Source organism: Sarcophilus harrisii, chromosome 4 (assembly GCF_902635505.1).
Source record: "Sarcophilus harrisii chromosome 4, mSarHar1.11, whole genome shotgun sequence".
Classification (NCBI taxonomy): Eukaryota; Metazoa; Chordata; class Mammalia; order Dasyuromorphia; family Dasyuridae; genus Sarcophilus; species Sarcophilus harrisii.
This window is the reverse complement of record NC_045429.1, coordinates 275,016,427-275,028,834: the sequence shown is the minus strand read 5'-3', so window position 1 is coordinate 275,028,834 and position 12,408 is coordinate 275,016,427. Positions and strand designations below refer to the sequence as shown.

At 43.6% G+C, this 12,408-nt stretch overlaps 2 protein-coding genes across 6 annotated transcripts in view; one reads left to right on the top strand and one right to left on the bottom strand.

The window, feature by feature from the left end:
* DAAM2 (dishevelled associated activator of morphogenesis 2) overlaps positions 1–7,309 on the top strand; it is a 141,095-nt gene extending 133,786 nt beyond the window's left edge. For all 3 annotated transcript variants that reach the window (XM_023502974.2, XM_031964901.1, XM_031964902.1), the window contains 3 exons: positions 1,451–1,582; positions 1,741–1,911; positions 3,063–7,309. In XM_023502974.2, the coding sequence (XP_023358742.1) occupies positions 1,451–1,582; positions 1,741–1,911; positions 3,063–3,281 (522 nt within the window). In that variant the 3' untranslated portion in view covers positions 3,282–7,309. The remainder of the gene's footprint in view (positions 1–1,450; positions 1,583–1,740; positions 1,912–3,062) is intronic.
* MOCS1 (molybdenum cofactor synthesis 1) overlaps positions 6,780–12,408 on the bottom strand; it is a 36,881-nt gene continuing 31,252 nt past the window's right edge. For 2 of the 3 annotated variants that reach the window (XM_012549036.3, XM_031964903.1), the window contains one exon: positions 6,780–10,562. In XM_012549036.3, the coding sequence (XP_012404490.1) occupies positions 9,769–10,562 (794 nt within the window). In that variant the 3' untranslated portion in view covers positions 6,780–9,768. The remainder of the gene's footprint in view (positions 10,563–12,408) is intronic. The other variant, XM_012549037.3, reaches the window with a different exon arrangement.

The window sequence follows — 12,408 nt, the reverse complement described above, 5'->3', positions numbered from 1 at the left end:
ATCCTGTCCCTCCAAGGACCCACCCATTACTTGGCACAATGCTACAGTCACCTAGTAGGGACTCTTTTCCAACTGGCACATTGATTGATTGACAATAACCATAATACCCCCTCTAATTTTTGCTCCTGTTTAGGGTTCAAATGAGGACAACAGGTAATCCAAAAAATCATTTCTGTTTGGCACGAATTCATGGTTTCAATTTTGTCTTCCTAATTATGTTTAACTTAGATTGATAAAAAAACGAGTTTATATTCCTTCTATCCTGGATAACAGGGCCAGGGGTTGAAAGAGCTGGAGAAATCAGGAAAGGAAGGTACCATACACATATGCCAGGAAAAGAGAAAGAGTTAGTCCTGGAGATGATCCTGGAAAAGGTCATAAGATCATAGACCCAGAGCTGAAAGACACTTTAAGAGAACATTAAAAATGCATATTTTATTGTATGAACTTAAAAGCATAATTCTGAAAAGGGATATCTAGGGTTCATTGCACTGACAAAGGAGGACCATGACACAAACTAGACTAAGAACAAATGATTAAGAACCCTGCTGTAGAGGTCATTTGTTCCTATTCCCCCATTTTATTTTATTTCTATTTTTGGAGGTAGTTGGGCTTAAGTGAATTGCTAAGGGTCACACACCTAGTAAATGTCCAGGATTTGAATTCAGGTCCTCCTGACTCAAGGGCCAGTCTTCTATTCATTGTGTCACCCCTATTCCCATTATTTTACAGTTGAGGAAACTGAGACCTAGGGGAGCATAAGGAACTGGTCAAGATCATATCCTACATAACAAGTTCAATTCAAGATATTGTCTTATTTCTCTTCATCCCATTCTTGGGAGGTTGAAGACTCTTCATTTCTCTAAAGTCAGGGTTCTAGAGCATCCTAGCTAATGTCTCCTGGATATATTGGTCAAATATTGAAATACCCTGCAGCCTCTCTCTGAGCATCTGGATAGCTTCTTCTAGTGGGTGTGGGAGATAAAGAAGCAGGGACACACATGGCTTTCCTTTCCCCTCTGGTTGGGTGTGGTGGTGCAAGGAAGAGATTTGTGGACCAGAAGGCAGGCAGATGAACAAGTCCAGACAGACTGGTAATGGGGTTTGATTGTAACTGCAATTGCTTGAGGCTAGATAGTTGGAAAAACAGTTGCATAGAAGAGTGAAGAATCACCTATTAAAGATGATTCCCTAAAAGAGGAGCAAGTTCTCTCCTCCTCCTCCCAATCTGTTCAACCAGAGGATACAAGTAGTTATAGATGGAGGAAATTTTGAGGAACCTCTCAGCCCAAGAAATTCTGATATTGCCTCCTTACTCCGTTTCTGTTAGTGGAAGGAAGGAGAGGAGCTTTGTATAAGGGAGCTTTCCACCTAATCACTCTTTCCCTCTTAATGCTGGACATTTTAGGCTTAAACGCCCTTCTTCTTCCGTTTTTTCCTCACTTCATAGGAGCTAGAATATCAGAAGCACCAGAAAAGGGAGTCAGGTGATAAATTTGTCCCAATCATGAGCGACTTCATCACCGTTGCCAGCTTCAGTTTCTCAGAGCTGGAGGATCAACTTAATGAAGCCAGGGACAAGGTAGGGATACTTCCACCCTCCCATCTTCTTGGTCCTTGGCTCCACCAACTCCTCTGAGACAGGCTAAAGATCCCTCAGCCTGAATTTCCTTATTCCTTAGCCTCTGATAACCAATCCTCCATGCCCTGACTTCCTCCTCGCTCTGCCTCCAATGACAGTTTGCCTTGGCACTGAAGCACTTTGGAGAACCCGAGGGCAAGATGCAGCCAGATGAGTTTTTTGGCATCTTTGACACCTTCCTTCAGGCCTTCTCTGAGGCCCGGCAGGATCTGGAGACCATGAGGAGAAAGAAGGAAGAAGAGGAGAGACGGGCACGGATGGAAGCCATGGTAGGGAGAGACTGAGGGGGAAGAGAAGGGTGGGTTGTAGAGGAAAGGGGAAGAGGAAAAAACCCTGAAGAACTGGGAGATCATTGGGAGAGTTGACAGTGGTGCAGGCTAGGTGTTCCTTGGTAGGGAGAAACAAGGCAAAGTTTGGGACTGTCATGGGTCAAGATGGAACTCATGAAGACTGAGCTCAGTGGCCTGGTTCTCCCCTTCCCTGGCCCCAGTCATTACAGGAACATGATAGGAAATGGACAGGAACTGAAAGACTGAGGGAAGGAGCAAAGACCCTGAGGAAGAGGATTAAGGAAAGATTCAGCTTATTTCAAGGAGAGCTAGGAATCTCTGTGAGGCTGGTTGTGGGAAGGGAACATCACTCACAGAATACCCACTATGTGCTTCAATCCTTACAACAATCCTAAGAGCAGATGTTATTATTTCCATTTTTCAGTTGGGGAAACTGAAGCAAACAGAGATTAAGCCACTTGTCCAGCATCATACAACTAGTATCTTAAGCTTTGTTATCTTCATTTTTTAATTGGGGAAACCAGCATCACACAACTAGTATCTTAAGCTTTATTATATCCATTTTTTTAGTTGAGGAAACTGAAGCAAACAGAGGTTAAGCCACTTGTCCAGCATCATACAAGTAGTATCTTAAGCTTTATTATATCCATTTTTCAGATGGGAAACCAGCATCATACAACTAGCATCTTAAGCTTTATTTCCATTTTTAATTGGGGAAACTGAAGCAAACAGAGGTTAAGCCATGTGTTCGGCATCATACAACTAGTGTCTTAAATCTCAGTTAAATCAAGTCTTCCTGACTCCACGCCCAGCTCTCTATTCACTGCATCCCACTAGCAACCTGTGTTGCAATTTAGCAAGAAAATGGAGCTAGAGATCCTCTTTGGATGTATTTTTCCATTTATGTAAAGTGCTTTATTGTTGCAAAGCAAACCATGTTATTTAAATGCTAATAGTTAATATTTTTATTATTGACCAGAAACTGGGCCATTTTTGAGAAAGAAGGGAGATGAATTCCCACCTTCTTTGGTTCCCCGGTCAGGGTGCAGTGAAAGAAACTGATTTCCAGTCCTTGCTTGGGCTGGCCTCTCTCCAACCTGTAAATTCGGTATGTTTATTTTCTCCCCCAGCTGAAGGAACAGCGGGAGCGAGAACGTCGACAGCGAAAAGCAGCTGTTGGGGGCAGCTCCTTGGAGGAGGGTGGAGAGTTTGACGACCTGGTCTCTGCTCTGCGCTCAGGTGAAGTCTTTGACAAGGACTTGTCCAAGCTCAAACGAAGCCGCAAGCGGTCAGGAACCCAAGCACTCGAAATAAGCCGGGAGCGGGCAGTGAACAAACTAAATTATTGACTTGGAGATTTTGGGAGACAGAAAGTGGAAGGCTGCAGCTCAAGGAAACTAAGGGAAGATTAACGTGGCAAAGTAAGGGGTTGCCTAATTGGGTGCTTAAGCTGGATTTGGGGCAGAAGTATGTGGCTGGCCCAAGTATATCCATCCCCCTTACTTCTCTAACTATTCTTCTTGTGTCCTGCCCCATTCTGCTGTAAGGAACTCCTACTCTGAAAGCATCTCCAATGATCTCTATTGTTACTTGGCCAGAGGTCCGGTGATTTCCAAGGGATGCCTAGAAAGAAGTTGTTCTGAGGGCCCATGGCCCCACCTGCGTGTTGACATAAAATAGTTCTAGCATCTCAAGGATCAGCTCTGAGCTCCTACTAAAGGCAAACCAAGATGTTGTTGAGATTTCATTGATGGGGAAATGGTAGTGGGAGGAGGGACATTTTCTTTGTATGGCCTCTGAGCGCTAAAGCACATAGTCCCCTCATCCTTGGTACTGATGCCCCTTTTTCTTGACTAAAGACCTGGAACATCTAGGGTAGGGATAGGTCTGTCTGCAAACCTGAAGTCAAAATGTTCTACTTAGATGAAAGAGAAAAAGGAAAAAATTGATTTTCTGGAAGCTGCCAGAATACAGACAAGCTTTGTTTGTTGATCTTCCATGTAAGGATTTTGGATAAATTTGTCTAAGAGTGATTAGAATGTAAAGGTGATTGGAGGGAAGGAATGTAGCCAATGCCAAAAAAAAAAGTGGTTCAAGGAACAGGAAGACAGTCTAGATTGGTCATGAGCTAGAAAATTGGGTTATTTTCCTTAGTCCAATTTGGTATAGAGGAGAGACTCAGTATTAATAGCAACTGTCTGGGCCCTGCCTTACCTTGAGTGAATCATTTGTATTGTAGCCAAAGTCAGAGACTTGGGCTTATGTATAAAGACTGTATTCCCTACTCCCAGAATGGAATCTGGCTTCCTCTTCTTCCTCCTCTTGAAGGGGAATGATTTGGAATCAGCTGCCTAAGCCCTTTTCCAAACTCTACCCCCTAACTCTGGACCATAAACTCAAACACCTGCCCTCTCCTGCTCCAATGTTCACCTCCTTCTTACCCACCCCACCCCAACTCCTATTCAAATGTACATACCCACTGACCATTGTCCTGGAGACATGGAATATAACCATTCTCTGTCAGAAGCCCAGAGAACACCAGCTCTTCATAGCCGGGTTTGATTTTTTCTGCTCTCTTGAAGAAACTAAATTGCTCACAACCTCATTTCTTTTAGACTATGCCTAATTCCAGTGCAGCCCATCTCATAAAAGTGGGAGCAAATAGTCCCTTCTCTTCCCTGGTCATTCAAACCCTACCTATCTTAGGAAAGGCCTGGGTATATGTGGGACAGATAGAGAACCACTTATAAGAAAACCATCTCTTCCCTCAGCTGAAGCATGAAACATCAATAGGCATGAGTAAGTCATTTTCCCACACTTTCTAGAGGTGGTCACATAGTTTAAAGCCATACCCTGCAAATCAGGCCTAATGTAGCAAGTCCATGTTTACATATCTCCAATGAGGGATTGACCACTTGGGATCAATGGGGTCAAACTCAGATCTAAAATGAGGGTTGTGGATTCAAAGAACTGATTCCCTTCAATAAGTGGTCGATGAAGAGTGGAGCTTGGAACCAAGAAGTGGGTATGGCCTCCAGCCACTTAGCTCCCAGCTCATAAATCTGTTTCCCACTTTCTAGCTGTCCATATAGGTAACTCTGATTGGAGAAGGTGGAGTAGACAGGGGGACAAGTTAACAAGACCTGCTGATAACTCCCTTCCAGCTCTCCAGATTTTTCTTCATCCCCTTCCAGTCTTATTTCTCATCTTATACCGTCCTTTGGTTAGTTCACCTACAGCCTTGCCCTTTCATTCCTGATCTCTAGAGAATCAGAAAGACCAGAGATATGGTAGAGGCAGGAAGCTTCCATTCGCAGTGGACTTTCCCCCTTTATTGCTCATGACCTTTTAAGTGCCTTCCACTTGGAGTCTCACAACTAGATTCCCCTCTTTTTACTTAATGTCTCTTTTATATTTCTTTGCTCTGATCAAATGGGTGACCTGATATCAGGCCCACTCAGAGTCCAGCTGCCAATCTTCTGGCTTTCAGGCGGGCGAGGGGGCAGTGAGCATTCTGGATGACCTGAATGTATTGAAGGCAAGGCACCAGGGTCTTGCCCAAGAAAAAGGCTAGGAGAGCCCAAAGGGAAGGCCATCCTGCCTTCTGAGAAGTATGTGCTCAGCATGTGTTGAGTGTGAATTGGACTGGAGGAAGGGATAAGGAAATGGGAATGGGGTAGCATAGGATGGAAAGGGTCAAAGATAAAAAAATCTGGACTTTTGTCTGGATTGGGGGTGTTAGAGAGGGATGCAATTATGGTTTTGGTCCTCTGGAATTCTAATTATAAGCTGCTCCTCTCTCACATACACTCCCTAATCCCAAGGAGGCATTGGGAAGGATTTCAGCTACATTTGTCCAAGGAGTGAATGGGGTGGAAGGTGAGATGTTGGGAAGTATATTTGGTCCTGGTGTACCTCCATTTGAAAACCACTTCAGCTTCTTGCCCCCTCCTCCTCCCAAGCCATAAAGCCAACAGTGCTAGCACCCCTGTCCCCAGCCCTAAAATACAGTCCCACTCCATAGAGGGTGGCACATGGTAGGGTAGTCTAGCCATAGCATGTGTTTCTTTCTCCTGGCATCCCCCTTGTACTGCCACAGAAAAGCCCCAGATACTGACATGTGGAGATATGTGGTGGATATTGTGCTTTTTGTCTAGGAGCATACAGCACACACAGTTTTGTTTAGTTTGTTTTAATTTAGATGAGGAGACCCATCAGCCCTGGCAGCCCGTTTTCTATTTATTGTTCCCTAGTTCCTGCTGGCCCAGAGGGCCAATGGGAGCAGCGAAGGCTGCTTGGCAAGATTAGCTCCCCAACATCCCCCCAACAGACTGACTGAAGAGGCTGGCCCAGCAAGAATTGGGGGGAAACGGAGTCATGGACCGATGCCCCTTTAAGGCTGGGTCTAACAGGTACCTGGTGTACTGCCTCATTTTATTCTCTTTCAAAACCATTAAGTTTTGCCCTTCTCCCCGTGGTCTGCCTTTTCTCAAGGTAAATTTTCTGCCTTAATTTTACATCAGATGCAGAATTAATGTTTGATGTAATGCAGCCCAACCTCTCTCTTTTCCCCCCAGACCCCTTGAACCTCCCCATCCCCATCCCCAACACAGAATTCACCCCCCACCCACCCTTGGCCTCCACCTCTAGGTCTCACCTGAGAGAAAGATGCTGGAGGAGGAATCTAAGGCAGGGGTGGGAGGGGGAAATATATCTCCTCCTCTTGTCAGTCTCTTCCTCTCACTTCCTCACCTCCTCCCCCTACCCCCCCCCCCACAGGCTGGGGCTGTCCCCTTCCATCAGTGGCATTGTCCATTCACCAGCTATCTCAGACAATGAGTCTAATGTACAAAATCTGTAGTGTCCTTTTTATTCGCACCTTTTTTTTATAAGAATATACTGTAATACTAAAAAATATTAAATCCGTACAGCCCCTTTACTGCCTGTCTTGTGCCTAGTCTTTGTTATCTTTCATCTTTTTGCTTCAAAAATGAGTGTTTATGTTTTGGAACTGGGGAAGATGACATCGAGATGGAACCTGGGAGAGAGAAGGTTAGGTTAGGGCCAGGAGGCAAAGCCTAAGACCAACTGAGGGTGGAGAGAAATCTTGGATTTAAACAAAGAGGTGGGTCCTGGGGAATATGCTACTGCAAAAACAGGAGTAGAGCCTTTTTAAATCTCATCATTGCAAAGGGAAGCCTTTTTTATGGTCAAATGTGTAAAGTGAGTTAAGTTGTTCATGGATCTTCAACTGGTGGGAAAAGGGAATAAGTTTTCCTGTGGTGATGGCTGGGGAGAGAAGGTGGGGGAAGGAACATGGGACCTAAGGCTACCAGCCCAGGGCTGGTCTGATCCCTATTTTGGGGGGACAGGGGATGCAGGGAAAGGTTCCATTTGATACTACAGTGGGAGTCTGGGCTGTACAATTTCCCAAGAAATCCTAAGTGGCTGAAGGTGAGAGGGGGGTGAGAAAGGAGGCCTGGTTGCTACAAATCAGCCTTAATACCACATCCTCCCTCAATATTAACTGGACGCAAATTTAGAGAATAAAAGGGTTTATTAGAATCAACCTTTGGAGGATAGATACCTTGTTTCTAAGACTCCTCCTAGATTATTAGCTTTGTCAAAAATAGGCAAATTGGGAGGATTTTGAATCAGTGTAGAGGGAGACAGGGATGAGGAAGAATAGAGCTGCCTTAAATCTTTATAATCACCTCTCCTACCCTTTCTTGACAAAATTCTCACATTTTTCTTTAAAAATCATAATCAAGGATTTATTCATTCAATTATTGTTCATTCTTTTTTTTTTTTTTCAATCAAATTTGATTCATTGTGACCTCATTTGGGATTTGCAAAGATAATGGAGGAGTTTGCCATTTCCTTTAGCTTATTTTACAGATGAGGAAACAGAAAAACAAAGGGAAGCACCTTTCTCAGGTATTGGGGGTGGGATTTGAACTCAAAAAAATCTTCCTGATTCCAGACCCAATATCTATCCACAGTGTCACCTACTTATGCCAACTCTCCTTTCTTGTTCAATTAAACAACTAGGTATCATTCAGTGAAAATGAAGAAGAAAGGCAGTCTTCAACCTTCTTGTTCCCATTTTCCCTGGGAAGATGGAAACACTAGGTAACTTTAGAAGCCAGACTTAATTACTGTCATTTTGCACAGTTGTCAAACCAGTGGTATCAGATGTTAGATACTCCATGATCTGACAAGATGGCACTGTCAGAGTCAGATGGAATGGAGAGGGAAGACACAAGAAGGAGGGGTCATTGTTAAACCTAAAACTGCGAAGACTAAAGGCTGATGTATAATGAAATGTCTCTCTAAGCTTCCCTGTTCACAATCCCCTCATATCTTATAATATACAGCTGGAATTTTTACTGTACCTACTAAGTACCAGGCACTATGTTAAGTGTCTTGTAAATCTCATTTGATGCTCACAACAGTCCTGCATGGTAGCTACTGTTATTATCCCCATTTTAGAGATGAGGAAATTGAGGCATGACTTGGGATGGTCACAAAGGAAGCATCTGAGGCTGTATTTGAACTCAGTCTTCCTGTCTCAAGGCCAAACAACATCCACAACACCATTTCTGTGAAATAAGATAATTAATGTGAATCTTCAAAAGGATATGGGTTATGGGGTAAAGAGTCAGACTGCATTCCTGAACCAGAAAGAAATAAATACAAAACAGGAATGGTAACTTAAGTTCCCTTCAAAGTCCATAGCTCATTTGAAATCATCTTCATTTATCTGCACCCAAAAAATTCCTTTTCCCACCCCACCTAGTTTATAAACTTCCTAGGAATGGGGAGAGAAAGGAATGAGTGCTAACCAATCATAAATCTTTGCTTCTCTGGTTGATTGGAGCAAGGTTATCACAAGCATAAGAATAACTCAGATTTAAAGAAGGGATGAGGAAAGAACCCCCCTTCTTGGGTTGTGAAGGTAGGAAATGACTGCTTTTGGATGTCAGGTTTAGTCTTGACCTTGGCTGGTTTTTCCTTAACTATTTGTTCGTATCATAAAAGAAGGCTTATAGAGGGTGTGGGAGGGTATATCTGGAAATGATTGTAATGTTAAAAAGGAAATTAAAGGTATCAATAAAACAATAAAAAATCCCTAGGGTCTGTAGATTCTCCTTTCCACATCTGAAAAAAAGAAAATGGATCAAAATCCTCTCTAAGGAAGGGAGGGAACATCAGCCTGTTTGGGATGGGGGTGGGGACCTAAGGCAAGGGAGCAACAATCAAAGTATAATATCCCCAAAGTTGTGGTGTCCCTTTAAGCTATAGTAGTAGAAACTGCTCTAAGACCTGAACTAAGGCAAAACAAATTAGGTGGAAAAAATGGTAAGGGAAAGTAAAAGCATATTGGGGGTGGGTTGGGGTATTAATAAATTTTCTTATCCAGGGCCACTGATACCATGGATATAAAAGCATTTTGAAAAGTGTTGAAAGCTCTGCAAAGGTAAAATATTCTTATTCTCAATATCCCCAGGTATAAAATGTGAGTTCTAATCTCATTTCTGCCTCTGGCTAGTTGTGTCATCCTGACTCCTTCATCCCAATTAGTTACTCTTCCTCTATGGGCCTCAGTTTTCTCATTGAAAAATTACAGTTTTAACTAGATGTCTCTGAGGTCCTTTCTAAGCCCTGACTAGATTATTCTTAAAGTACTTCCGAGCTTTGACATCCTTGGACATCCATTGGTCCTGGATAATGGGGAGTGATCGATGGGTACAGATGACCCCAACTCATTCCTCATCCTAGAGGCTGCTACAAAATCTGATGCAGATTCTAAGGAGAAGAGGGGTTTTCAGTCTGTCAGAGTTGGGGCTGAGAGGGTTCAGAATTTGAGCTTCGCTTAAAGTCCCCTCGCTGGCCCCCGGTTTTGCTGAGCAATTTGATCTCTCCCAAGATGATGTCCCTGCTGACTGCTTTGCACATGTCATAGAGGGTGAGAGCAGCTATGGTAGCAGAAGTCAAGGCTTCCATTTCCACCCCAGTGGGGCCCCAGGCCCGACACGACGCCTGGATCACCACGGCATGGCGGGCTGAGTCCATCTCCAGCTGTATCTGGGTGTGGCTTAGAGGCACGTGATGGCACAGTGGGATCAGTTGGCTGGTCAGTTTGGCAGCCTGGATGCCAGCCAGTTGGGCCACGGCCAAAGCATCACCTTTCCGTAGCTGGTTCTGGTGGATGAGGGCGAAGGCCTCAGGCCCCAGGAAGACTACTGCTGAGGCCACAGCCACCCGTTCTGTGATTGGCTTTCCTCCCACGTCAACCATGGCAGCGCGCCCCGTTGCATCCAGGTGAGTTAGCTTGTCTGAGAGGGGAGAGGGTCTGGGGGTGGCTGGGACAGCAGGGGTCTCCGTGTTAAGGCACTTAGTGCTGTGGTCAGGATCTTGTGGGGAAGAACTGTAGAATCTCCAGGGAGAGCCTGCCACTAACTTCAGCTGGGTTGGAAGAAGGACCTGTGGCAATCTCCATCTTGACCACATGGCTCCCATGTGGCTGGAGAAACTCCCACTGGCTCTGAGCCCCTGGATATGAAAAGGGTCCCCCGAGGGAAGGCTAGATGAGGTCAGAGGAGCATCTTGGAACTTTGGGAAGCACCCTAAATGGAGAGAGGGGAGAAGAGAAGAGGTTAAAGGCAATAGTGAACCGACAGGAAAAGGACGGCGGGCAGAAAGCCACAGAGACATGGGGAGCTGAAGGGCAAGAGACAAAGGCAAACCCTGAATTAAATATTTTCTTGAAAGCTTTCACCCTCCCCCTCATCCTGGTCAGCTTTACCAATGTACTAAAAAACACCGATCTGTACTGTGCAGTGAACTCCTATCCTGGGAAACCCTTAGGAAAAAGAAGCTACTTTCCTTCTATCTGTCTATTATGATTTAAGAGTTAATGAGCCAGATGACCTTGCAAAGTTCCCTTAAAAATAATAATAATAAAACCTCTTTGATTTTTACTTGGGGAAGCTAGGTGGCACTGTAGTGCATCGAGTGCTAGGTTTGGTGTCAAGAAAATTGCATCTTCTGAGCTCAAATGTGGTCTCGGACACTTAGTAGTTGTGTGACCCTGAGCAAGTCACTTAATCCTGCCTCAGTTTCCTCATCTGTAAAATGAGCTGGAGAAAGAAATGGCAAACCATTCCTGTATCTTTGCCAAGAAAACCTCAAATGGAATCACAAAGTCAGATAGGACTGAACAACAAAGATTTTCTACTTATAGGATCATAAATTTAGAAGGGGAAGAAACCAAAAGGCCACTGAGTCTAAAAACTCCCCCTTCTCATGCTGTATATGAGAGTGGCACAAAAATAGGGTCTAAAATAGGATTCAAACCCAGTCTCTCAGACTCCAAGATATCCACTTTGCTATGCTGCCTTTGAAAACAGAGTATTCCATATTATTGTTCTGTAAGAAATGACCAACAGGATGATTTCAGAAAGGTCTGGAGGGACTTACACGAACTGATGCTGAGTGAAATGAGCAGGACCAGGAGATCATTATATACTTCAACAACAATACTATATGATGACCAGTTCTGATGGACCTGGCCATCCTCAGCAATAAGATCAACCAAATCATTTCCAATGGAGCAGTAATGAACTGAACCAGCTACGCCCAGAGAAAGAACTCTGGGTGATGACTAAAAACCATTACATTGAATTCCCAATCCCCATATTTATGCCCACCTACATTTTTGATTTCCTTCACAAGCTAATTGTACAATATTTCAGAGTCTGATTCTTTGTACAGCAAAATAACGGTTTGGTCATGTATACTTATTGTGTATCTAATTTATATTTTAATATATTTAACATCTACTGGTCATCCTGCCATCTGGGCGAGGGGGTGGAGCGTAAGAGGTGAAAAATTGGAACAAGAGGTTTGGCAATTGTTAATGCTGTAAAGTTACCCATGCATATAACCTGTAAATAAAAGGCTATTAGATAAAAAAAAGAAAAGAAAAAAGAAAACAGAGTATTCCAAATGTGCAGCCAATTGGAATGTCAAAGACCATCCAGTAGTGCAATTTTGTTTTACAGATAAGGAAAATGAAGCAGGAAGATCTGCCTAACATTACATAAATAGGGCTCAGAATTCATATTCTAATCTGGGTACCTAGACTCTTGTGTCACACCCTTATTCAGAATTTTTGACAGCTTCAAAAAAAAAAATGAAAGGAAGGGAGGGAGGAAGGAAGGGAAAGGAAGGAAGGAAGGGAAGGGAAGGAAGGAAGAAAGAAAAAAAGATGGAAAGAATGAAGAAGGAAGAAAAAAGAAGAAAGGGAATAAAATAAAGAAAAATGAAAGGAAGAAAGAAAGAAAAAGAAAGTGAATAGATGAAGGACTAAAATGTACCCAGATGAAATTATCTCCAGTAAAAAGTCTGTTAAGCAAATTAACAAGTATAAACAAGATACCACGGGAACCATTTACTGTACTAAGGAGAACA